This window comes from Tiliqua scincoides, chromosome 4, assembly GCF_035046505.1.
Source record: "Tiliqua scincoides isolate rTilSci1 chromosome 4, rTilSci1.hap2, whole genome shotgun sequence".
Taxonomy (NCBI): Eukaryota; Metazoa; Chordata; class Lepidosauria; order Squamata; family Scincidae; genus Tiliqua; species Tiliqua scincoides.
Genome location: NC_089824.1, coordinates 74,891,875 through 74,915,217, shown reverse-complemented (window position 1 = coordinate 74,915,217; position 23,343 = coordinate 74,891,875). Strand labels below are relative to the sequence as shown.

Here is a 23,343-nt window from a genome sequence, read left to right as displayed (position 1 = left end):
CCCTTCTTTTATATTCAAAGAATATTAACGTTATTTATCATGATTCCATCCAATGCCATGATTCTGTGTTGTGAAAAGCCAACCCCAGTTTTGTTTTGCAGCAAATAAAACTAGTTCACTGACTATTTTTGTATAGTTCAATTGAATTACCTTGACACAATTTTTTTCTGCATCAACTTTCCTATAATTTTACTGCTACCTTCATTCAGTTGTTGGAAAATGGGAATGTATTGCCCTGAGGCACAAAAGGGTTTCATAAAAGAAAGGTGAAAATAAATGAAAATCCAACACCTTTTTAAGGCAGCAGCGCCCAAACTTGCAGCTGCTGTGTTACAGAAAAGCAGTTCCCATTCAGACCGCTTCTTTCCATTCTGCCTGGGATACTGTGCAATGTCCTCCATGATTGGGGGACAGGGATGCTCTGGGCACTCGCCCAGTTTGCCTGGTGTCCCAGATGGCCGCATGACAGAACATCTGAGCAGCTGCGACTGTCCAGAATGTCCCTGTCCCCCCAATCATGGAGGACATCACGTGGTGCCCAGGTGGTGGAACCGAAAGGTCTGCTCACTGGGTGGACAGATCCGCATGAATGCCAGATCTGGCCCCTAGGCCACGATTCGACCAGCCCTGTTTTAAGGAAAGGACACCTGTGAATAAATTACAAAAACTGTCCATTTGCTTGCCCCTTTTAATCTTATGTCTTATTTGAACTATTGGACATGTAACTGAATATCCTGTCTGTACCTGAAGAAATAATGAAGCATGTCTGCCGTAAAACAGCAGAACAGCGGCTGTAAACGTAACAATTGCCTGTGATTGATTTCAGGCTTAATTACTCTGTACAGAGTTCCACAGCACTGTGCAGGAGGAGACAGGCAGGAAAAGGGTTAACTGCTTAAAGGTAGAGATCAGCAAAGCACAGGAACTTGGGTTTTAATGACTCTTATTGACCCTTAAGGGCTTCCATAGCTTCAACTTATGTATGTAGCTGACTTACTGCAACAGAGCACTGATCAGCAAAATTGACAAGATAAGAGGCGGTGTGGCACTGTTGATGACATGGGCCAGCACTGCCGCCCCTGAAGGAATGCTGCCTGGTATTACAGGATACCCCCAGCCCTATGAGAGCTACGCCAGTATTGGCTGGCATCCATCTGAGGAGCCTCTTTGGGCAGGCTCTGGCCAGGAAGGTGGGAGGTAGAATCTGGTGTGTGCTGGTATTGTTGAGATCTACCCCCCACCCATCTCTGCCGTTCCCCCATCCCAGCCTGATCTTTGCCCCTATTTGCTCCCAATCAGTCCCCCATTGCCAGCTTATCAGTTACAACAGAGGTTCTGCGGACCACTGTTGCTGGCTCACAGCCTCTTGGCCTTGTGCTTGTCACAGCTCTCCACAAAACAGAGCAGCTATGGTGCCAGTGGCTTGCGCAGTATGCTAATTGATTGCTTCCACAGGATTGAGTTGAAAGGTTACTTGCTGGAGAGGGAGGAACTGCATCTTCCATTTCTGTGAACCTGTGGGTTACTCGTTTCTTATTTCTCTAACCAAGAAGATAGTGTGGGAAGAATGTCGATTTAGAAACTTTCCCCCGTGCTTTCTTCTAGCTGTATGGTGATGAAGGAAGAAGGTATTGGAAAGAGGCTCTTGTTTGTTTTACATCTTGAAGCCAGAGCACACCTGATCCTTATTCCTCAGTATGCCCATGACTTTGCTGTCCTGCATGTGGATGATAAAAACTAGATTTCATAAAACCCACTGCTCTGGATGAGCAGAACATCTCCTGGCATACATTTCAATGTGCATGACATAGTCCACAACCAGGACTCTACTCCTCTTACCACTTATTGTGGAACTAATTTCAATGAAACTGCTTCACAGCAGGTGATCTGTCACTGATGCCTGCATGTATATGTGTATGTTTGAGAGAGGGAGATGGAGATGCAAGTGTCTGAGGTTCTGTGGGCATCTTTTATTTTTACATACCAAAGTGTCTATTTTGATTGGATTGTGCAATTTGCTTACTTTCATTATGCAGGAAGTGCCAGATCCAATCAAGTACTTCGTTACACGATGGAACAAAGACCCTTGGATCCAAATGGCATATAGTTTTGTAAAGACAGGAGGTAGCGGTGAAGCTTATGATATTCTAGCTGAAGACCTACAAGGAATGATCTTCTTTGCTGGCGAGGTGAGCATCCTGATTATGTACATGTTTTGAAGAGAATTCAGTCCTCTATTAATAAACTACAAATCAGAACAGAACAGAAGGCATTAAAGCTGTGAGGCTGCCAGTCAAACCAGACTGTAATTTGGCAATGAAATCACATAACATGCTGGACTGGGATCTTGTTCCTCATCCTTTAAGGACCACAGAGATGGACCATTGAGTGGCAGCAGCATTCCAGGGTCTCAGAAAAAAACTTTCCTAGTTTTGCTATCCCGATTCTTTTGATTTGAGATATTGGGAATTATTTTATTATTGATAAAGCGCTATCAGTGTACATGATGCTTTTACATAGTGTCCAAGACTATATATACATAGAACTCTTTCACCCTTGCTTCAGGCCCGGAGACTGATACTATCTTGTTATGGACAGTTATAGACAGGATAGATAACTTCACTAGGAAATAAATGGGCAGTGTGTTCCTGATGATTCTCCTTGCTCTTTTAGTAGCAGTTGGTATAACTAAAACTGTTGTTTTCCTGAGGTACCTGAGAAAATTCAGGGTTGAATGCACTGCTTTGTAGCAGTTTCACTCTGATCTGAGAAGTGGTTCAAAAGATGATACTGGGAGCTCTGCTGTTCTGCGAGAATTACCCTGTGGAGTGTTGCAAGGTTTTATCTTGGCTCCCAGGCTCTTTAAGCTGCTAGGGAAAGTTCTGCAAAAACTTGGAATTTAGTGTAAGTCTGTGTGATTACGCTTGGGCGTCTTTCTTCTTCCTCATATTCTACAGAGGCAATAGATTCTTTAAATGTGTGTCTTCTGATTCTTTAAACTAGTTAGTAATGAGTCAGATAAGGGCTTAATAGGCAGAAGCTCACTCCAGATAAGATCCAGTTGTCAGAATCAGCTGACCTAGGAGTAGATGATAGGCATGTCCTGGATAGACTATTAGCACCGGGACCCACTTTTTAGAATGACAATCTGTCTGGGACCTACCGAAGTGTTGTCATTAACCTGGAAGTGATGTCATGGCTGGAAATAACATCATTAAGCAGGAAGTGCTTACCTGAGAATGCAGCAAGTACTGAAATTGCCCATGACAAGCAATGAAATTGTGTCATTTTCCCTAGATGGGCAGGGTATAAATCAATTAAAACAAATAAAGTAAAACAAATAAGCAAAGGGAGATGAGATGAGGAAGCCATCCCTGTTCCACCAAGTGAATTCTCTCTGTAGCCTGCCTGCAATAATCTCAAGGCGCCCCAATCAGTAAGATTTTCAGCCCTAACCTGCACCCAGTTCAATTTTAAATTCTTATATTTAAGCCAGTTCAGTGTGATTTGGGACAAAAGCAATTTTAAATCCAACATGTTTTTTGTTTGGGCTGGATTGAGATTCAAAGCTTCCCTCTAAGCAGCATAAAAACCCAGAATTAGGAAGAGAGGAAATGAGGCTCCAGTATCTGGGGGGGGGGGGAGAATCTGGGGAAATTGGGGTTGTTGGAAGAGACAACAACCCTTTCCAATAAAGCACTGTTTCCCAAACCTTTTAGCACCGGAACCCGCTTTTTAAAATTACCATACCATCAGGGCCCACTTAGCTTTACAAGACTAAAAAAAGAAATTAGCCTTACCAATTCAAGCCTCTTTTTACTATACTTTTTTTTTTTGGGGGGGGGCGCTGCATTCTTGGAGCACCTGTTGAGCTCCACATTAATTGGATTGGGACCTTTCTGGTAGCCTTGCTCTCTAATTTGCCTGACCTTTCACACAATCCAAGGCACATTTGCTTACTCATGAGTGAATGTGAATGTGTAGCTTAGTTCCCCTTTCCATAGGGCTCAATACATTTGTCGGCTTGGAGTGAGGGACTTCCTTCTTGGGTGTTTTTTGGGGGCTGCATTCATTGGATTGGGACCAATCTGGTATCATTGGATTCCTCCTGGCCTGCCCTTTGAAATGGACCAAGGCACGTTTGTCTACTTATGAGTTAACATATGGTGTGGCTCAGTTTCATTTTCCGTAGGGCTCTTTACATTTTGTTTGTCTGCTATCCGTCTGTCAGTTGCAACTTCACAACCGACTAACAATTGGTCATGACCCACAGTTTGTGAAACCATGCCTTAGACTGTACATTTAAAAGCATCCAGATACAAACATTTGAAAATGACAGTGAAGTTTCAACTTTTTCCTGTTGCCTTTTGCTGCTGTGTTTGTCTGGTTTAAGTAATTTGTATTTTAGTGTGTGTCTTTTTATTGTAAGTTGCTTTGGAGTCCATGTGTTCAATGGAAAGAAGGATGAAAATAATATTCTGCCAGTAAATTGTGACCCCTCCTCTAGCCTTGTTCAGCCATCAGACTAGATTATGGAGTCCTTTCGAACTCCCTACTGAGAGAGGATGTATTTCAGACCCCAATAAATAACTGGACAATTTTTTTCTTGAAAACCTTCAAGGAGGAATATTCCATACCTTAGGCAGATCATGCTAATTAACTTGTTTGACTTTGGGCAAATCATGAAAATGACCTATGATCCAAACTTTAACATGTTCAGGGATTTTGTTTGCATGGGCTGTAGCCTGTTCCTTATGCATCTGTGATTGTAACAATATTTGGAAGCTTCCTGTGTGAGCCTCTGCAAGCATCAGATACACTATCAATGTGTTCATATTTTCATATAACACTTTCATTTACTTTGTTTCTTTTTGAACAGGCCACCAACAGGCACTTTCCGCAAACAGTGACAGGAGCCTATTTGAGCGGTGTTCGAGAGGCAAGCAAAATAGCAGCGTTTTGAATACAGAACTACTGTTTACATTTTTTTTTTACAACTTTCTCCAGTTCAGACCTAATATTCAGGATTCCTGTCATTGCCCCTAGTTGTGCTCAAGTCTGTGGTACCTAAAGAGACAATCTTCATCATTTTTTTGTTATACCTGAGGATGCAAGGATGCTTAAGTTTTATCAGCAATGAATGCTAAACTAGCCTTTATTTATTTGCAATGCTACCAGATGAACAAGCTCATAAAACTCTAGACTTTTCTTTGTGGTCCATTTTAGATAGCTACAGTATTCTATAGTTTGGAGGGCTGGAATGTAGAATAATGAAGGGTAGTGGCAGCAGCAGCAGTTGGAAGACCATTAACCAGCTTGCATGTGAACAATGGTTGAACGACAAGAAAGATGTCACGTCATGTATGTGTTCCTTTTAAACCAAACTTCTAGAGGTGCTCATAAATACAATCATAGGGCTTGTTGGTGATGCCCAGTTTTTTAATGACAGAAAATTTATAAAACTGTTCTTTAGAAACCTTCCTTTAATATTTTCCCAAAGGAAATGTAATAGAAGTATGTGTTCAATATGATGGGGCTAAATACAGTATTTGCTGATCATGTATATAGATCAGCAAATATGTTAATTTTGTGGCTATTTCCTTTTTGTGCAGTGAAACTTCTAGCTCATATGAGCAATGTAGGTGAAATTGTTTTCTAAATGTATAATTGTAAAAGCATGATTGGGGCAGGCAAGTGAAGCATTCAACTTTTGTGTATGTATTTTTTTTTTGTCAATGACTGCTTTTTTAAAAGGAAGGGTTAAGATAAGGTGGTATCCAGCTACAGCACTTTTAAGTCCCACTGATTTAAATAGGAAAGACTTGAGCAGATGCTTTCCCCACTGAGATTAGTGGAACTCAGAAGTGCTTAACTTTGGTTGAATTGTACCCTTTGTATGCAAGTTGACTTGTGGTCAAAATGCCTGCTGAAGAAAATGAGTTTGCATTATAATTAGATAGTATGCTAAATAGTTCAAATAAAGTAATTGAAAGGCATTCATGTATGCACACAGTGGTTTTTCCATGGCAAAGTGCTTTGCTTTTGTTTTGGGAAAGTAATGACAATTTCAGCATGGTAGAATGGACTGCCATTTGCTATTACCATCTGAGAAGCCCTCAGAAAATGTGTGACTGTAAAGCGGTGTATATTTTACTATAAGAATGCCAATACATAACACTTTTGAAATAAAGCCCTGAATCATAACATGTTTTCTAAAATTACAACGTAAGGTGGAATGAAAAGTGATGTCCGAGTAAGAAATTATCAAGTTTTTCTTTAGAGCTGAACTGCTGTTTTATTTGCTTCTAATTGGTGGAGGGTAACTATGGAAGCTTCTAGTAAGAAATGCAAAATGCAGATATAGGATGCTGATTTCCTTGTACCTTTCCTTTAAAATTTTAAATTGGTACAATGTTGAGAACATGGCTATGAGAAAATGTCTACACATGGCTAGAACAAATTAAGTGGGCTCCTTGGTACTAAGTAATCCTACTGTTGATTAAAGTGCAAATTTCATTTTATTGTAAGTCAAAAACCGATGGAGCCTTGCATTAGTCCTGGGAATAAGTGATGGAGCAAATTTAAAGCCAGGTTCAATAGAACATACCTATTTGAAGCAAAGCACTTATGCATCTGGAACTACGCGTGACTATAAGGATTTCCTGATAATTAGTATTAAGACAAGATGGAGTCATACTATAAATGTGAAACCATTTTCTCTATAAATATCTGTAAATTATTGCTTGGTAGAAGTGCTTAAACAGTAGAAGCACCTGTTTGTATAAAAAAAAGCAGCTGTGTTAAGGAGACTAATTGTTTTTTTTTTACATTTTATTTAAACTGTTGTTCAGGAAGAGTTCAAGGGTTCAATTTTAACAGTTGATCCCAAAGAACAAAAAAATCCAACAACCTTGTGAAGCTTATTTATAAGCAAGCTCATATTTATATTGTGGACATACAACTTATGCCTTGTATTAAAAATCAATCTTCTGACTGTGGAGCATGACATAAAATACAGCTTTTGTGACTTAATGGTAACATAAGACTGCAATCCTAACCACACTTTCCTGAGAGTAAGGCCCATTGAACAAAATAGGACTTGTGAGTAGACCTGGTTAGGATTGTGCCCTAAATCTGGAAAGTGCCCATTTAGTTCTGTGGATGATCCCTGTTGAAATATGAAAGGGAGAAAAAGCTGTACAGGTCCTTAGAATACGATGTGTTTTTATTGAATCATGCACCCTCCTCAGAATTCAGGGGATGTCAATCTTAAACAGAATCAGTAATAGGTTTGTATGAAAATCTGTTAGCCAAAGAAAAGTTCTTAATTCTGGAAAAAAACTTCTATCAAGCCACAAAAAAGGGATTTCTGAGTGGGCGAGAAGATGCAGAGAATATTTTCTCTGCTTTCTCTACCGTCTAGTCTCAACATTAGAACATTGGTGGAGGGGCAGTCTGCCAATATAATGTCCAGTAGGATAGATCTGGTAGCCTGGCCCAAAATCTATTTTTAGAAAAGACTCTGCTGTCACAATGACTGCTCTTTTTTTACTGTGCACTGAGGAGAAAATCTGTTGGAAGGTGAAGCTATAATAAGCATCTTATAGTTTGGGGTGGCCAACCTTTCGACTTTAGGGCTCTTGGACCTTTAACAATTGTAGAGGTGGGAATTTCAGCTGTGAGATGACAGGTTGCACCTGCTGAAATTACCTTTTCTACACAATTAAGGTCCAGGAGCCTTAAGTTGAAAGGTTGGCCACCCTTTTTATCTGGTTCACCTGCTGCTTCTGGAGGAGGAAATTGTGTGGTTTGTTAGGATAATACTACCACTTCCTCCCCTTGCCTTTACTTCCATGTTGTCTCCTTTTCCTTCTCCCCCTGAAATTTTGAAGGCCACATTCCACCATTTCTCTCCCTTATTATTTGTACAGTTGGGCACTGATTCTAAGTAGACTTGCTAAGAAGTCCCACTGAAATCAGTAAGACATTCCTAAATCAGGTGTTCATAGACACCCTTCTCAGCTGATTTGCAGAGCTATTTCAAGCAGAAAGAGTGGTGCCGTGTCTATCTTAAGGACTACTATCTAACGTTGTAAGGCAAGCAGAATCCAAATGCATTCTGCTGGATTGTTTCTCTGGTCCATATGTTCTTACAAACCTTAAAACAATTTTTAGTTTTGTTGCATAGAAATAGATGGGAGACATGCTAAAAAATGGTTAGCTATACAAATTCCTTTAACTCCTATAAGGGAATTGGGAACACTGTGAGTGTGTATGTGGGAGAGGCTATGGTAGTAACAAGATCCCCAGATTGAGTTGCAGCTAGGGACAGAAGGGGATTTTTTTATTTACCAATGCCTGAGTTCTGGGGGGTCCTGGGGATCTGAGGAGCCCTCTGCAGGCCTCCCCAAGCCTCTGTAAGTAGGGAAAAGAGAAAAAAACTGGCCTTAACAGTTTTTGTTACAAAACCAGAAGTGCCAAATTGTTTCCTTTTTCACTTACAGAAGCTTGGGAAGCCCTGCAAAGGTTGGAGGTAAGTAAAAAAACCCCTCCCATCCTCAGCAGCAGTACTACTCTGGGGATCATGTTGCTACCTTCTCCCATCCCTGCCTCTTAAAGGGGCTTCACTGGTGGATCACAACCCATCAGTTTGGGAACCACTGCTCTAAATGTGCTTGAGATTGAAGGATGTTGTCATGTCCTTTTAAATCCTAGAAGTTTAAAATCTGATTTAAATCAAAGTGGAGGCTTTAATACAATTCTCAGCTAACATTCCCTACCTAAGACTATTCCTTGTGGTTAAAGGGCTAGTTCATACTTTATACATAATTGAGCTACATACTTTCTTGGTAGATACTATCTGACATATGCTGGTTCATGCAACATTTTCTCTATACTAGCCTATCTGTCCTTGTCTTGGGAGATGAAAACATGTCCACTGCATTGTAGCTACCTACAGAACCTCCACCAATCTAAGTATTGCTGTGCCCAGTTCTCATGGCTCATTCACTAGGTCCCAGATAAGTATATACTCATTTGTGTTAATCTATCCCCCTTTATATAGCATTAATACCTGTTACCCATCTTACTTGAAAACTGAAACTCTGTTTAGGCTATCTTTTGGAAGAAGAAAACTAAACTCAGAACAGATGGTACAGAACAGGAGGAACTGGGACCAGTGAGATAACGGACAAACTCACCATGAATCCTGTATAGATACTGAAGTTCTAATAGCATAACTTAATGAGGTACTATCAGGAAATAGTTCGCCATATGACCTTTATGGTTCATAATGTACTAACTCCAGTTCCCAAAGTGTGTGTTGTGGAACCCCAGTTCACTGCAGCAACCTCACAGGGGTGCCATGGGATAGTTTAACTTTCCAAGGAGAAAACAAGAACAGAACTGTAGGGGTGCCATGAACACAGAAAGCCTGGTAACCTCTGTGACTGAAGCTGGACAAAATAGGTTGTTTTAAATACCGGTGAAATTACTATTGATGGGCGGGGGAGCAACTGCTCAAAGGATAATGACTAGTCTTCTAGTGAAAGGATTTTAATACAGATACATAGCTAGTAAACATCTGTATTCATACAAACCTTTTCAGATCCCATGGGAATTGGTGAATACCTTTGGAGTTTCTTCCAGAAATTGGCAACTCATCAGCTGCATTAATTGAATTCAACAGATCAGTGACATCAGCATTTAGGTTTTAAGGCAAGCTCAAGGTTGCCTGGGTGTGCTTCAGCTTGATTGTGTCTGTACATGACCAAGCTAACATCTACCTTCTGGTGATGAGATGTGACAGACTCTTCAAGCTGACCTTGAAGTATGTACAGAGGAAATTCAGTTTTCTTAGGTTTCCCTGTAATCATCAGCTTATATTTTCACCAAGAGCAGCAGCTAGACTGCCAGTCATTACCCAAGCCTGCTAATTATATTTTTTCCTCCTATTACCCAACTCCCCTCCTCCCCATATTTTTTAATAAACTATATTTTCTCTTTATCTGCCTGTGATTTATTGAACTCATTCAAAGCTTTTCCCCAGTTACCCCCAATTCTGGGCTACATGTTATTTGGGGGAAATTCTCTGACAGGGAGGATAGTTTCTACCAGGCTTTGTCCTCTTGGCAGCAAAATCTACTGATTTTGGCCTTAGCATAGAGGCAGATTAGGCAAAAGGAGGGAGGGCACAAAGGCTTGCCCCTGCCTGATCACAATATTGTACATAGCAGCAGGGTTCAAAGTTCTTGCCCGCAGTAACAGCTCTTGAGTTTGAACCATGGTATGTTTCTCTGTTGGAAGAAAAAGTGGTCAGAAACACAAAAGGCAAAGGTTAGAGACAAGCAGGGTTTTTTTTATTTCTTGATTACAGCAGGGATATAAAGTTAGAAATAAAAGGTAGCACTTGGTATATGCTAAAAACCAAGACTGTAAGAGAAAAACAAGGTTCCAAAACAGCACAGAAGATGCCACTAAAATGGAGAACCCTAATGGCAGTAGGGTTAGTCGTTCACAAGGACTCCCCATAGTATGGGTCAAGCCCCAGTAGTGGCAGGGAAGGCCCTGTGATTTCAGTTGAAGTATTAGAGACAAGTTAGATACTGAAAAATAACATAATGGTAGCCATGGAGAAGCAGCTAGTGGCCTCTAGAATTTTGTTTTCGTTGAGTTGTATATACCGTATTTATCGGCGTATAACACGCACTTTTTCCCCCTGAAAATAGGGGGCAAATGATGTATGCGTGTTATACGCCGATGTCCAGGGAACGGAATCCTCTTTAAGGGATCCCGTTCCCAATAGTGCCTAGCGGCAGCGCAGCGTCGTGACGTGATGTCAGTGCTGCGCCCGCCGCATATTATCACAGCCGCTGGCAGCTGATGAATATGGTAAGTGGAGACCCTTTCTTTGGGGAGGGGAGGGGGAGGGATTGAGGTGAGGTGAGGTGGGGTGGGGGCAAAGAAATACTGACGTTTGGGAAATGCCTCACTACTTATGATTGGCGTTGTACAGAATGCAAATTTACACCCCCCTGATACTACGGTACCTTACTCTTTTTTTTTAATTTAAACTTAGGTAAAAAGTATACCACTGCAGTGTGACTCATCCTGACATTTTGACGCTGAAAAAAACTGCATTCATAACCGTATTTACGGTATTTCCCTACTACTGGTATCCCTAATGGATTTAAAACCCTAATGGGTTTAATCCCTAATGGATTTAAAACAAAAGCGTGGAGCATATACATAAATATAAATTTCCCTCTTAAAATGAAGATGCGTGTTATACGCCTGTGCGTGTTATACGCCGATAAATACGGTAAAACTTTTCTAAATAAAAGACATTTCTGTTTTCACAAGAGAGGGAGAAGAGTGATCACTGCTCATCTCCCTATAGCCCCAGAACCCACTGCAGCTCATAGTATTCCACTCTAAAGGGCTTCCCAACCCTCTCTAGAATTTTTTTTTTGGGGGGGAGGTGTTGCGCAGAGGGCTATGAAGCCAACGAGAAGGCTTCCACATGCCCCTTTGAATGGGTTATACCCTAACAATTTCTGAAAGAGCATATCAGTGCAGAAATAATTACATTCAGGGTACAATCCTAACCAACTTTCTAGCACTGAGGTAAGGGCAATGCAGCTCCAAGGTAAGGGAACAAACATTCCCTTACCTTGAGGAGGCCTCCATGACTGACACCCAACTGCAGGATGCCCCATTGGCACCACTATGTCAGTGCTGGAATGTTGGTTAGGATTTGGGCCTCAGAACAGTAACAGTGCAAAAAGGATATTAAAAAAGTGGTTTATAAGAATTGTCAATAACTGCTACCACAGAAAATGTATTCAGTCTGTATGTCTGTTCAAAGAGTGATGTGCTTACCTAACCTAGAGATTCTGTCTCAGTACTGGTATCTGGATTGCATTTGTACCTTTAAAACAAGGAAAATGGAACATTTTCTTCTAGATTACACAACAAGCACCTTCAGTTATGTATTAAGTTTTACTGTACATGTATTAAAATATCAAAATATACATTTTCCTTAAAGACATTTATTGAATACAAAACTTAGTTACATTCAGCTTTAATATAAAGGATTACATGCAAAGAAAATGGTAAAAATGGTCACAATCAGCTTTCTAACTGGTTGAATATTTTCAGAATGTTAATCTTGACCTTCGATTCCTCATCTACACATTACTAGAACTATTTGACATCTGCAGTACTTGCAATCAATACAGTCATGGAGGGATTAGTTACATTTCACCTTATGACACAAACTTGTTTGGCATCTGTGGAAGTTTTAATCCATGATTATAGGCTTTGCTTTGTTTCATTTCATACCAACAAAGCAAATAGCCAGGGGGGTAGAAACTTTTAGTAAAACTTCGTGTAGAACTGTGTATAGAACTGAGGTTTTAATTTTGATATTACACTGAACCAAAGCGGTAGGCATCTACAGTTACTACCACAGCCAACACGTAACAACCTATCCTCCCAATTATAAAATACATGCTCATTCTGGATGAAGACAAAAGAATACTCAACTGGCGAGCTGAAGCCACAAAGATAGTAAAGGGTCTATTGTGAAATTATTCCTACACTAAAGCATGTGCTTTTCTAAAGATTCTGAGCTTGTATTACTTCAACAGTAGGACCACTATAAAAACTGTACATGGTCTGAGCTTTGCTCAAGTCTCTACTTATCAAAAACTTTGCTCAAGTCTCTACCTATCTCATGAAAGGTTACTACTTATTTCAAAGTCAGATTCATGTTTGGTGTTTTTTTCCCTATGTATTAGCTTCAATGCATAGCTATATCACTGCTATATCACACAGGTATATAATGATATAACTATATTATATTAAGCCTTTGGAACAAGGGCCAACTGTAGCCCCCTCTATGAAGTTAAACACTGGAAAAATATGAGTGCAATCAAACTTTCCTCAAAAGGTATATAACACTATATTTTTTGTATGGTAATTATACTTTCTTCCAAATTAATCCTGAACACTGACACTGGTCATAAATCCAATAAAACACACTGATTTTTTTTTTAAAAACACAGCCACCTGGGTTTAAGCAAAGTAGCCTGAATTTAAGCTTATATACAAACAGAACTCTCTTAAAAGTACAAAAATAACATCTATTTGTGAGTTAACATGCTTTGACAATTTCAGGTGATACATGCAAGACAGTATAATTTAAAGCACTTGTAGTCAGGATTTGAAACATAATCCCAACAGAACAAATGTAGGTATTCAAAATTATTGTAATGCCCAATCCTGCAATATTTGACAGTCTCTGCATGCGTATGCACAGGTACAACTTTCATATTTGATTTTTAAAAATTCTCTACATTACAATACACTAAAAACAGCTATAGTAAATTTGCTTGGACAAAGAAATTTCATGATGTACAAAGTAACAGAAGCAGTAAACATTTATTGCCATGCAAAAACCTGTGAACTGCATTAAACGTAAGTTTTAAAAGTTAAAGCAATTTCCATTAACACTCAGAACATTAAGCCAGTAGAATCATCCCCTGACTAAATATTATGTTATACAAAAAGGCAAAAGTAAAAAAAAAATCCACATTTGTGCTGGTGTTTATAAAATATTTTAATTCACAGGAAGATGTCTTTAGCCTTTGTTTTCTCCCCATAAGATCATGAAATGAGCTAAAAGAGAAGAGTTGTGTACTTTTAATATTTAATCTGTAAAATCCCTCTCCCCCACATTCTCTTGCTACAGTCTGGCTATGCTGATCTAACCACTTTCTTGAAATTACGTACAAGGAAATAAACAGGTTAGACTTTGGCTATAGGCATTAGAGGATATAATATGAACCTTAACTAACATCAACAAGTGCATTAACCTCATCACCCAGATGAGAGAATTTGTGTTTTTCAAATTGACTGGTTCTAAACTGATGACTGATGAAACATCTAAAATGTCTAACTTGAACTGCAGAGAATGCTTTGCTTTTCTGATTAAATGTTCTGTTTTAAGCCTACATTTGGAACAATCTAGGACTAAACAAACTTACTTTCAGCTGCTTGGTATCACATTATGAAATTTGATCTTAATTATGAAAGCTATCCAATAGATCTCACCACATTTCCATTTAAGAAGGATCTAAGGTTTCAGCAGACCCCCTCTGTTATTCCAAATGACCACTACATGAAAATTCCAGACAATCTGATGCTGAAAATTGCTAGGAGACTGTCAATGAAATTTTATTTCACTACTTGTTTACTTCCACCTTCTCATTCATATGACATAACATGTATTTAGAATTGCATGTCTGAAAAAATGTCTCACGGATTATTTCAATTGAAAACTGAACTTTTCCAGGCTAACAGAAATGGGCAAATAAAAGAAAAGGTGGCCTATTTTGCTATTGTTACATGGGTATGCTAACAATTCTCTGAAAAGAACGTAGTGAATTGTTTTATTGAAAAATGGTCTAAAACAAGTAAAATGTACTTAAGCAGTGCTGTCCAATTCATATTTACTCAGAAGCAAGTCCACTAAGTTCAGCTGAGCTTACTTGGGAGTAAGCCTGTTCAAGACTTAAGATACTGAGCTGCAAGGCATCATTGCAAATATAAGTGATGGAATTTAAGGATCTGCACTTAGTACTGGAAACTTTGCTCAGCATTTTCCAGTTTATTTTTATAAGCATAAATCATCATATGATATTTCACCAATTAATTATTTACCTCTTTCACTGTTTCTTTGATGAAGTCTTTCCTGTCAGACAAGTCATAGCTGGGATAGCTTTCGTATACCTACAACAACCATTTTAAAACAAAAGGTGAGTAAAGCAGTACAATTCAAATGTACTCTTAGGATGAGCAAGAGGTGATGCAAGATCTGTGGAGTTTAAAAAAGAATTAGCAACAGCTGTGGGGGCAATTTGGATTGGAGTTGCAGAGCTGGGGCAAGGTGGTGTTTTTTTTTTTAAAGCTTTTTACACAAATTTAATGCTTAAAGCTGCCTCCCAAAAGTAGCCACAAAGCAAAGCTAATGATGCTTTTTGCAGGTGCATTTGAATTTAACTCTCCAATCCAAATGCACGATCAGGCTTTGAACAAGATTCCTCTCACTGTGTACATAAAAAGAAGTAAACCATCAAACAGAGCAATCCCTTGTTTACCAGAAAGAAGCATCTCTTTACTTGGATATTGGATAAAAACCTGTATACTCACCAAGCATGGGAGGGGTGGAGTGGATGGCAAGGGGCATGAACTGGCCAGGAAGGACCAGGGTCAAATTTCTTATTAGTCATGAAAGTTGCTGAGTCACCTTAGGTCATTGACCATCTTTTACCTGACCTTCCTCATAGGGTTGCTGAAAGGGAAATCATTTATACCACTACCTGAGCAGCTCAGAAGAATGATAGATCTGGATAGATCAGGGAATAAGTTAACGGACCTTATACATGCAAAATATGTACTCAGGCATTTATAGCTCCCTATGTGCCAGGCAGGAACCTAAATTATTACTACTCAAAACAGAGTAATATATTGTGGCAATGGATTTACATTGAAAACAAGACATTAGCTGAATTCATTTCAGTCTTTGGTGCATCAAGAGGGGTGCATTTCTAAAATATGCATGTATTTTATAATTTTTTCTCTAAAGTCTCCCTATTGTATAACCAGAGTACAAATCCAATGCTAAAACACTTACCTTTTTACAAATCTGTTTCATGGTAACTTCCTCTAAGTTTGCATTAGCTAACAACTTCTTCACAGTTTCCTTTAGATCTTCATCTGTGGGTGGCTTCTTAAGCTTTTTAATTAGAGGTTCATCATCTGAACTGTCCTCAGACTCACTTTCTAAATAAACAGAAATGTTATTAAAATGCAGCGGCTGACAATGTTGCTCCTTTCCCAAAAATCAATGTTTTGCCCTGGATCCAAACAACTGCACAGCTAGTTGTGTATGTTCTCAGCTTTCAAGAGCAGAATGCAGCATGGTAGAGATCTATAGTTACCCCTTCTCTCTGATCTCATATCTCAATAAATCCCCAATGTGATCTTTGATGCTCCAATTCTACCAACCCTCAGTTATGCAAAGGTCTCTTGCTTCCTTAAAACCTCCGTGCATGTTTTCTTACTGCCTGTTTGGCCCCAAAACCCTTCCCAGAACACAACAGGACCATCTTATAATATCATATATTCTTGTTTTTACATGCGCTGCCTTTGGCCTCCACATATGTGGAAGAGAGGTGGAGCAGAAATATATTTCATAAATTGGAGCATCAAACCCTACCAATTTAAATCTTAAGATAACAAAGATAAATTTTTGTTAGTGTAGAACTTTCACTGATATTTCTAGACCCCTTAAATCGCTTATTTTGAACTTTAATGAGTTATTGTAACATCTTTTCACTGCTAGTCGACCCTGACTAAACTACAAACTATGTAATCAGAATTTTGTTCAGTAGCTAGCTTCTCCCTATATGCAGCCTGCCCTGCAAAAAGGAAAACCCTATTCATCTAAATCTTACGGATTACAAACATACTGTCAAATCCTTGTGAGTGCAAAGACCAAAGTTCAGAAGAGCCCTAGCAGCCTCCCATCTTCCAGATAATTTCCAAGGAAGAATTACAGGTGACTAATATTTTAGCCCAATACTTCTCACCCTTTCTGGAAATATTTCCATACCATTTCTAAGTGAGTCCAATCTAGATTTTTGGTGTAGGCACCAGCAGCAAATAGCAAAAAAGGCTATTTTTTGCAGTGCAGAAAGTGCACTGCAGAAAGGCTATATGGTAGTTGCAGATTTGCAAGTTGAAATCATCCTATTCCACTGGAAGTTGGACGTGATTAAATGCAATCCTTTATCTCCAAGAGCACAAATACATTATCAAGGACAGATTATTTACCTTTTTTGGAACTGTTCTGGCTCTTCTTGGTTGTGCTGCTATCAGCTTTCTTAACATTGGCATTCTTTGTACCCTTTTTGCTTTTTGAAGCTGTTTTTTGCTTGGGTTTTTCTTTTTTTGATACTTTTTTAGGTTGCTGCCGAAAAAATGCAAAGGTTATTCAGTTCCATTACAATATTTTGTCACTTTTACTACTACAATAGTGATCTGCCACAGTTTGTGGTTAGAAAGTTCTCTCTGCAGCAAAGACTAGAATACAGGTGCTCCACCCAAACTACTGCAAACAGTATTATATAACTGTAATTTATTTGATGAAATGGACTGTAGTCCACAAATGTTTATGCTAAAATAAATATGCTAATCTTTAAGATTTTAAAGACTGGCTTCTTTGGGAGCTTTTGGTTGTTACAGGAGACTAACATAGCCAATCCCCTGGAAGTTGGTACCATGTTGCAATCTATTGAGTCCATGGGATAAAGTGGGATATACTTTATATACATAAGTGAAATTTTTGCCAAGTAATCAAGCTCAAATTTTCACTTCGCCTTTTCTCTGGGTCAGAGGGCAAAGCCTTTCAACTCTGAAAAGTTTCCTTTCTCAAGCCGCAGACAGGCGCCAAGTTTCTCAAGCAGCAGGCAGGCACCAGGCAGGCAGGGCAGAGATTGTTTCTACGGCAACTGGGAAATTCCAGCCAAAGTTTACCTTTTCATCTCCTTCCTTCTGCTGCAGCCTGGTTCTGGTTCTGCTTGGCAAATGCTTGCAAAGTAGATCTGTTTTTTGAAACACCAGGATGGGACCCTCCTTCCCAGACTACAATTCAGTGCACCATTACTTAAGAATAACTCCCATGGAAAACAGTGGGTCTACTTCTGAGTAAGAAGGGTTGCAAATATATGCAGCTGCATCTCTCTGCTGTGAATTGAATTGCACACTCCCAGTTATGTTTTATATGCTGTATGTAGAGCATCTGGTTTAACACACCAGACACCTTAAAGGTGGATTTGATTCATGGTTCAACCTTTTTCACTTGCATATTCCTTGGCAGCCTATTTCCATAACTTGTACCCTTCATACTAATTACAAACATTTTGCATTAATAATACAAGCCGTCATCACATATGAAAGCCCAGACTTCATGTATTTATCACAGTGTTTTCTCTTTCATCTGTTTGAAGAACAGAAGACTCTGCCTTTGCACTGTTTTGCACCAGAAGTATCCTCAGAATTCTGGGTGATTGATCACTTTCCATGTTATGTTTCAGCTTTTTTACTGTGCTGGTTTTCAATCACTGGTTCATGACCAAAAACTAGCTATTGGTGGGACTTTCACAGTCAAGTACCTCCCTCCCTTCCAGTCATGCATTCTGGAGCATAGCCTGCCTTTTTCTGCCATTATTCCATTCTTTTTCAAGTATCCCTAAAGGTCCTGTTGAGTGTCCCTGGGTGTACATGAATACCAAGTTGGAAACCACTGATATGTTGTTTACAGTGCACTTACTCTGATAGTGTTTACAAAAAGGTGGTGAAGACCAGAATTTAAAAAGAATAAAAATGTATCTTATGATCTTTTACTGTGTTTTTGATAAATTAGAGACTACAGTTCTTAGGTAACAATTAGTGGTAGCTTATTTTTCAGGATCTGGCCTTGAGTAAAATCAGACAAAACTATAGTCAGACACCCCCCCTAAGTTCAACCCCTGACTTATCCGACGGTCATAGAAAATTCCATGATTGTTGGTTCAAAACTTCTCTTGACTTATCTGTGGTTGACTTACAGGCAAGTATCTGCAGTAAATCTATCAGGCATAATGTACCGGCATTGGTGGATAAAACTTCAAATTTTATGGGGATGCAAGACAAAGTTTTTTATTTTTAATTAAGAATATTTATATCCCACCTTCCATCCCATAAAATTATCTATTATACAACAAAAAGGATTGCAACCTCCTATACTAGGTTGGGATCTGTCTTTTTTGTAGGATTTCAACTCAAATCACAAGCTGAAATTATTCAGGTGAACAACGACTCATTGGTAATTCATGCCTGCACTTCCTAGCATACAAACGTTTGTCAACATGGGCCCTCAAATATCCTTTTGGCTTACTAGTTCTTCATTTTAGCACCCACCAGACACAGGGTCACAGCACAGTCCAACAAAATCTGTTTCCTATCACCAGGGCTATAAAAAGCTAGTGAGCACAATCTTTCACAGGAGTCCACCAATTCCACTAACAGGTTTTCATGCCAACTTACCCCTTCAAAGCAAGTCAAGAACATAACAGCCCCGCTGGATCAGGTCATAAGCCCGTCTAGTCCAGCTTCCTGTATCTCACAGTGGCACAACAAATGCCCCAGGGAGCACACAAGACAACAAGAGACCTGCATCCTGGTGATCTCCCTTGCATCTGGCATTCTGACATAGCCCATTTCTAAAATCAGGAGGTTGCACGTACACATCATGGCTTGCAACCGTGACAGGTTTTTCCTCCAGAAATTTATCTAATTCCCTTTTAAAGGCATCCAGGCCAGATGCCATCACCACATCATGTGGCAAGGAGTTCCACAGACCAACCACACGCGAAATAAAGAAATATTTTCTTTTGTCTGTCCTAACTCTCTCAGCACTCAATTTTAGTGGATGTCCCCTGGTTCTCATGCTGTGTGAGAGAAAAGAGCATCTGCTCTCTAGAGCATTATGCTCTATCCTTTCCATGCATAATTTTGTACGTCTCAATCATGTCCCCCCTAAGGTGCCTCTTTTCTAGGCTGAAGAGGCCCAAACACTATAGCCATTCCTCATAAGGAAGGTGCTCCAGCCCAGTAATCATTTTAGTCACTCTCCTTTGCAACTTTTCCATTTCCACTATGTCCTTGCTGAGATGTGGCAACCAGAACTGGACACAATATTCCAGATGTGGCCTTGCCATCGATTTGCATAATGGTCCCACAATAAGTCCTTGTGGGGGAGGAGGAAGGCTTTGGAGGGACGCAGGGGCTTGGCTGGACTTACCAGAGCCTCCTGCAGCCTCCTGGGGGTGCGGGGAGCCCTGCGTGACCATTCACAGGGCTCCCCAAAGCTTAAAAAGCTTCTGCAAAACCAGAAGTGGAGCGTGATCACTCTGCTTTCACTTTTTGAAGGCTGGGGAGCCCTGTAGAGGGTTGTGCAGAGTTTGATCTATTCAAACTGGTGCGTCACAATACCCCAGCCTGTGCGCCCTGGCCTCTGCCCCCTTAAGGGGCTGGGGCAGCGAGGAGTCAGGGAGGAGGCTGCATTGGCTTGGCTGTACTTACCAGAGCCTCCTGTAGCCTCACGGGGGTGTGGGAGCCCTGCGTGACTGTCTGCAGGGCTCCCCAATGCTTCAAATGTGAAAGTGGAGCAACTGTGCTCCACTTCCGGTTTAGTGGAGGCTGGTCGCAATCGCTCCACTTTCACTTTTGAAGCATCTGAGAGCCCTGTAGATACTTGTGCAGGGCTACCTACACCCCTGGGAGGCTGCAAGAGGCTCTGGTAAGTGCAGCTAAGCCCCTGCAGCCTCCTGGGCAGCGCAATCCTGGGGACCCCCTGCTGCCACCCCCCGCCCCCACAAGAACTCAGAGTGGTTTCCAAACACCTGGAGAGTTTGAAAACTGCTGCACTAGAGGAGAGCATTGTAGGAAAGCATTTTAAAAGTTATAATTTACAGATTTATGGCACTTTCCTCTGTAACCCTGCAGTCTGAACAAATTTGAAAGACAAACTGATGCTGCTCAAGTTGTACAGCTATACGTAGCTTTTACCTCCTCTTCACTTTCTTTATCTTCTTCAGATGATTCATCTTTCTCTTTCTTTGTATCATCTTCACTACTTGATTCATCTGACAGAATCTCCGGACATTTGGTGCGTTTGGCTTTCCGTGCAGTTCCAGAGCTGCTGCGTTCTTTTTTACTGCCTTTGCTGGGTGTTTTCTTTGATTTTGGCAGCGGCTTTAAACATTGAAACAACATAATACATAGCTTATACCTCTCCGCTTATATCAGTGGTCTTCAACTTGTAAAAGCTGGGGCTCAGTTCAAACCCTGACCTGCAACATGGGACTTGCCTTCAAGAGCCAAGTAAGAGCCATGTCTTGGCCAAGTAAGAGCCAAGTAAGAGCCATGTCTACTTACTTTTGAGTAAACATGCATAGGATTGGGCTGTAATTCTTTAAGTGGCAATCCTATACACCTGGTTCCCACACTATGCACCGTAGAGCTACAGCAAGGTCAAAGGAGTGCTGCAAGATACTCAAAGACAAACATAGCAAGGGGTGCCATGAAAACATTACACATGTCCTAGGGTCACCATGGAAAGAGAAATTTTGGGAACTACTCCTATACACACTTAACTGGGAACAAAATGAGGCTTACTTCTGAGTAGACATGCATAGGATTGCACTATTAGATATGATTAAATTTAGGATACAACCCTAAGGAACTAATGCTTTCTGGTTGTGGGTCACTCTTTGTCACCTAGTAACCTTGCTGCTGGTCAAAAATATGGCCGACCAAACAGATATTGAATCTTACCCTCAAGTCCAGGGCTTCTCAAACTAGGGTGTCGCAACACCCCAGCCTGAGGGTCCTGGCCTCTGCCCCCTTAAGGGTTGGGGGCTGGGGGGAGGCAGCGACATGATCCCCAGGATTGCTTCCTTAAGGGGGCTGCAGGGTGCCCTGCACAACCCTGTACAGGGCTCCCCAGCCTTCAAAAAGTGAAAGCGGAGTGATCACGCTCCACTTCTGGTTTTGTGGAGTTGGAGCACGAGCACTCCGCTTTCACTTTTTAAGCTTTGGGGAGTCCTGCGGAATGTTGCGCAGGGCTCCCTGAACCCCCAGGAGGCTGCAGGAGGCTCTGGTAAGTCCAGCTAAGCCCCTGCGTCCCTCCAAAGCCTTCCTCCTCCCCCAAAAGGACTTACTATGGGGCTCAGTCCTGCTCTAGTCCTTTTAGGACAATAACAAATAGCCCAAATTAAAAAGAATGATCACCATTAATGTTCTTACCCCCACCCTATCCCAATTCAGATTGCTCTCACCACAGTTTTATTATGTCTTACGTTACCTTGCCTGAAGGTTTTGGATGCATTAGGAAGTTTAAGATTCTGGCTACCAGTTCACTATTAACTCCTGATCTTTCCAAATCAAGAACTTCACATATGCTTTTCAGCATTGCGTTTCTGTACCTGCAGATAAATACATTTTATTAAATATAGCTTATATATGTGGCTTCCAATACAATGAAAATAAATAAGCCTGAGATAGTCATATGGGCCAAAATTATCTCATTTAGCTGGATTAGGACTACTCATATTCAAAATATGAATATGCTTGGAATTAACCTTTCCTAAAGATTTATTTATACAGAGCTTTCCAGCCTGATTCTTGGCCTCTCCATATCAGCATACAAAAACTAGACATAACAAAAATTTAAAATGATTGATCATATTATTTTAATCAGTAGACTAAGGAAACACAGAAATGGAAACTCAACCCAACTCAAATGTTTGACAGAACAAAAACACTGCAACCAATTGATGAAAAATTGTATGTGAGTGAGCCAAATGGGTCACAGACAGCAAGGACTTTCATAAACTGGGAACTGTAACAACAAAATAAACCCAGTCACATGCCCCTGTCAAATGGACATCTGACAGCAGAGGAACACACAGTGGAACCTCAGCTGATCAACAGATTTATCAGAAGTGGCAGCCTTTCAAATATCCTGGTCCAAATAGTTAAGGGCTTTAACAACCAACCCCTTAACAATGAAGCCTAGAAGTGAGCTGGTAACCACTGCAGATGGAACAAAAAGAGAGTGACATGCATTTGAACTCAGGGTCCAACAAGGACCCCAGTTGCTACATTCAGTACCAGTTGTGGCTTCCAAAAATTTCTTAAGGAAGTCCTGATATAAAGCGCATTTGACAGTCCAATCAAGATGTAAGTAAGGCATGTGGAGCACTAGCCAAATCTTCCTTTCTCCCCAAAAGCAGCACAGTTGGCACATCAGCTGAAGCTGTAAAGAGGTACTCCTGGCATTGCCATCACTTGATCTCTAGAACTTGATATAGGCCTACAAGTACCCCTAAACTACAAATTGGATTCTTCAAGTGGAGCACAATTCTGTTCAGAACAGGATTTACACCCTCTTCTAGATCAGTTCACCTACTAACCAGTAACATCTGTCTTGGCTAGATTAAGCCTTAGTTTGACAGCCTACATCCAATCCATCTCCAAATTCAGACATTACAACCACCACTTACTCCCTAAGATCAGATGAAAAAAAGAGAGACTGGTTGGGTGTCATCAACATATTGATGACACCCCAATTCAAATATATTGCAAAATATAAGATCTTACTCAATGTTCTTCTAGAACTAAATCAATACCACATATGCACTTTCAACTGTACTTTCTACTGTACTCAGTTGA

At 40.4% G+C, this 23,343-nt stretch overlaps 2 protein-coding genes across 8 annotated transcripts in view; one reads left to right on the top strand and one right to left on the bottom strand.

Moving 5' to 3' along the window:
- KDM1B (lysine demethylase 1B) overlaps window positions 1-7,596 on the top strand; it is a 41,471-nt gene extending 33,875 nt beyond the window's left edge. For all 3 annotated transcript variants that reach the window (XM_066622960.1, XM_066622961.1, XM_066622963.1), the window contains 2 exons: window positions 2,037-2,189; window positions 4,880-7,596. In XM_066622960.1, coding sequence (XP_066479057.1) covers window positions 2,037-2,189; window positions 4,880-4,963 — 237 coding nt within the window. In that variant the 3' untranslated portion in view covers window positions 4,964-7,596. The remainder of the gene's footprint in view (window positions 1-2,036; window positions 2,190-4,879) is intronic.
- DEK (DEK proto-oncogene) overlaps window positions 1-23,343 on the bottom strand; it is a 41,321-nt gene that overhangs the window by 3,290 nt on the left and 14,688 nt on the right. For 3 of the 5 annotated variants that reach the window (XM_066622967.1, XM_066622964.1, XM_066622968.1), the window contains exons 6-11: window positions 21,974-22,094; window positions 20,677-20,862; window positions 16,900-17,035; window positions 15,698-15,846; window positions 14,725-14,793; window positions 11,881-11,929 (exon numbers count right to left, since the gene is read on the bottom strand). In XM_066622967.1, the coding sequence (XP_066479064.1) occupies window positions 11,900-11,929; window positions 14,725-14,793; window positions 15,698-15,846; window positions 16,900-17,035; window positions 20,677-20,862; window positions 21,974-22,094 (691 nt within the window). In that variant the 3' untranslated portion in view covers window positions 11,881-11,899. Of the gene's footprint in view, window positions 1-11,880; window positions 11,930-12,030; window positions 13,681-14,712; window positions 14,794-15,697; window positions 15,847-16,899; window positions 17,036-20,676; window positions 20,863-21,973; window positions 22,095-23,343 lie in introns of those variants that run through there. The other 2 variants (XM_066622965.1, XM_066622966.1) reach the window with 2 other exon arrangements.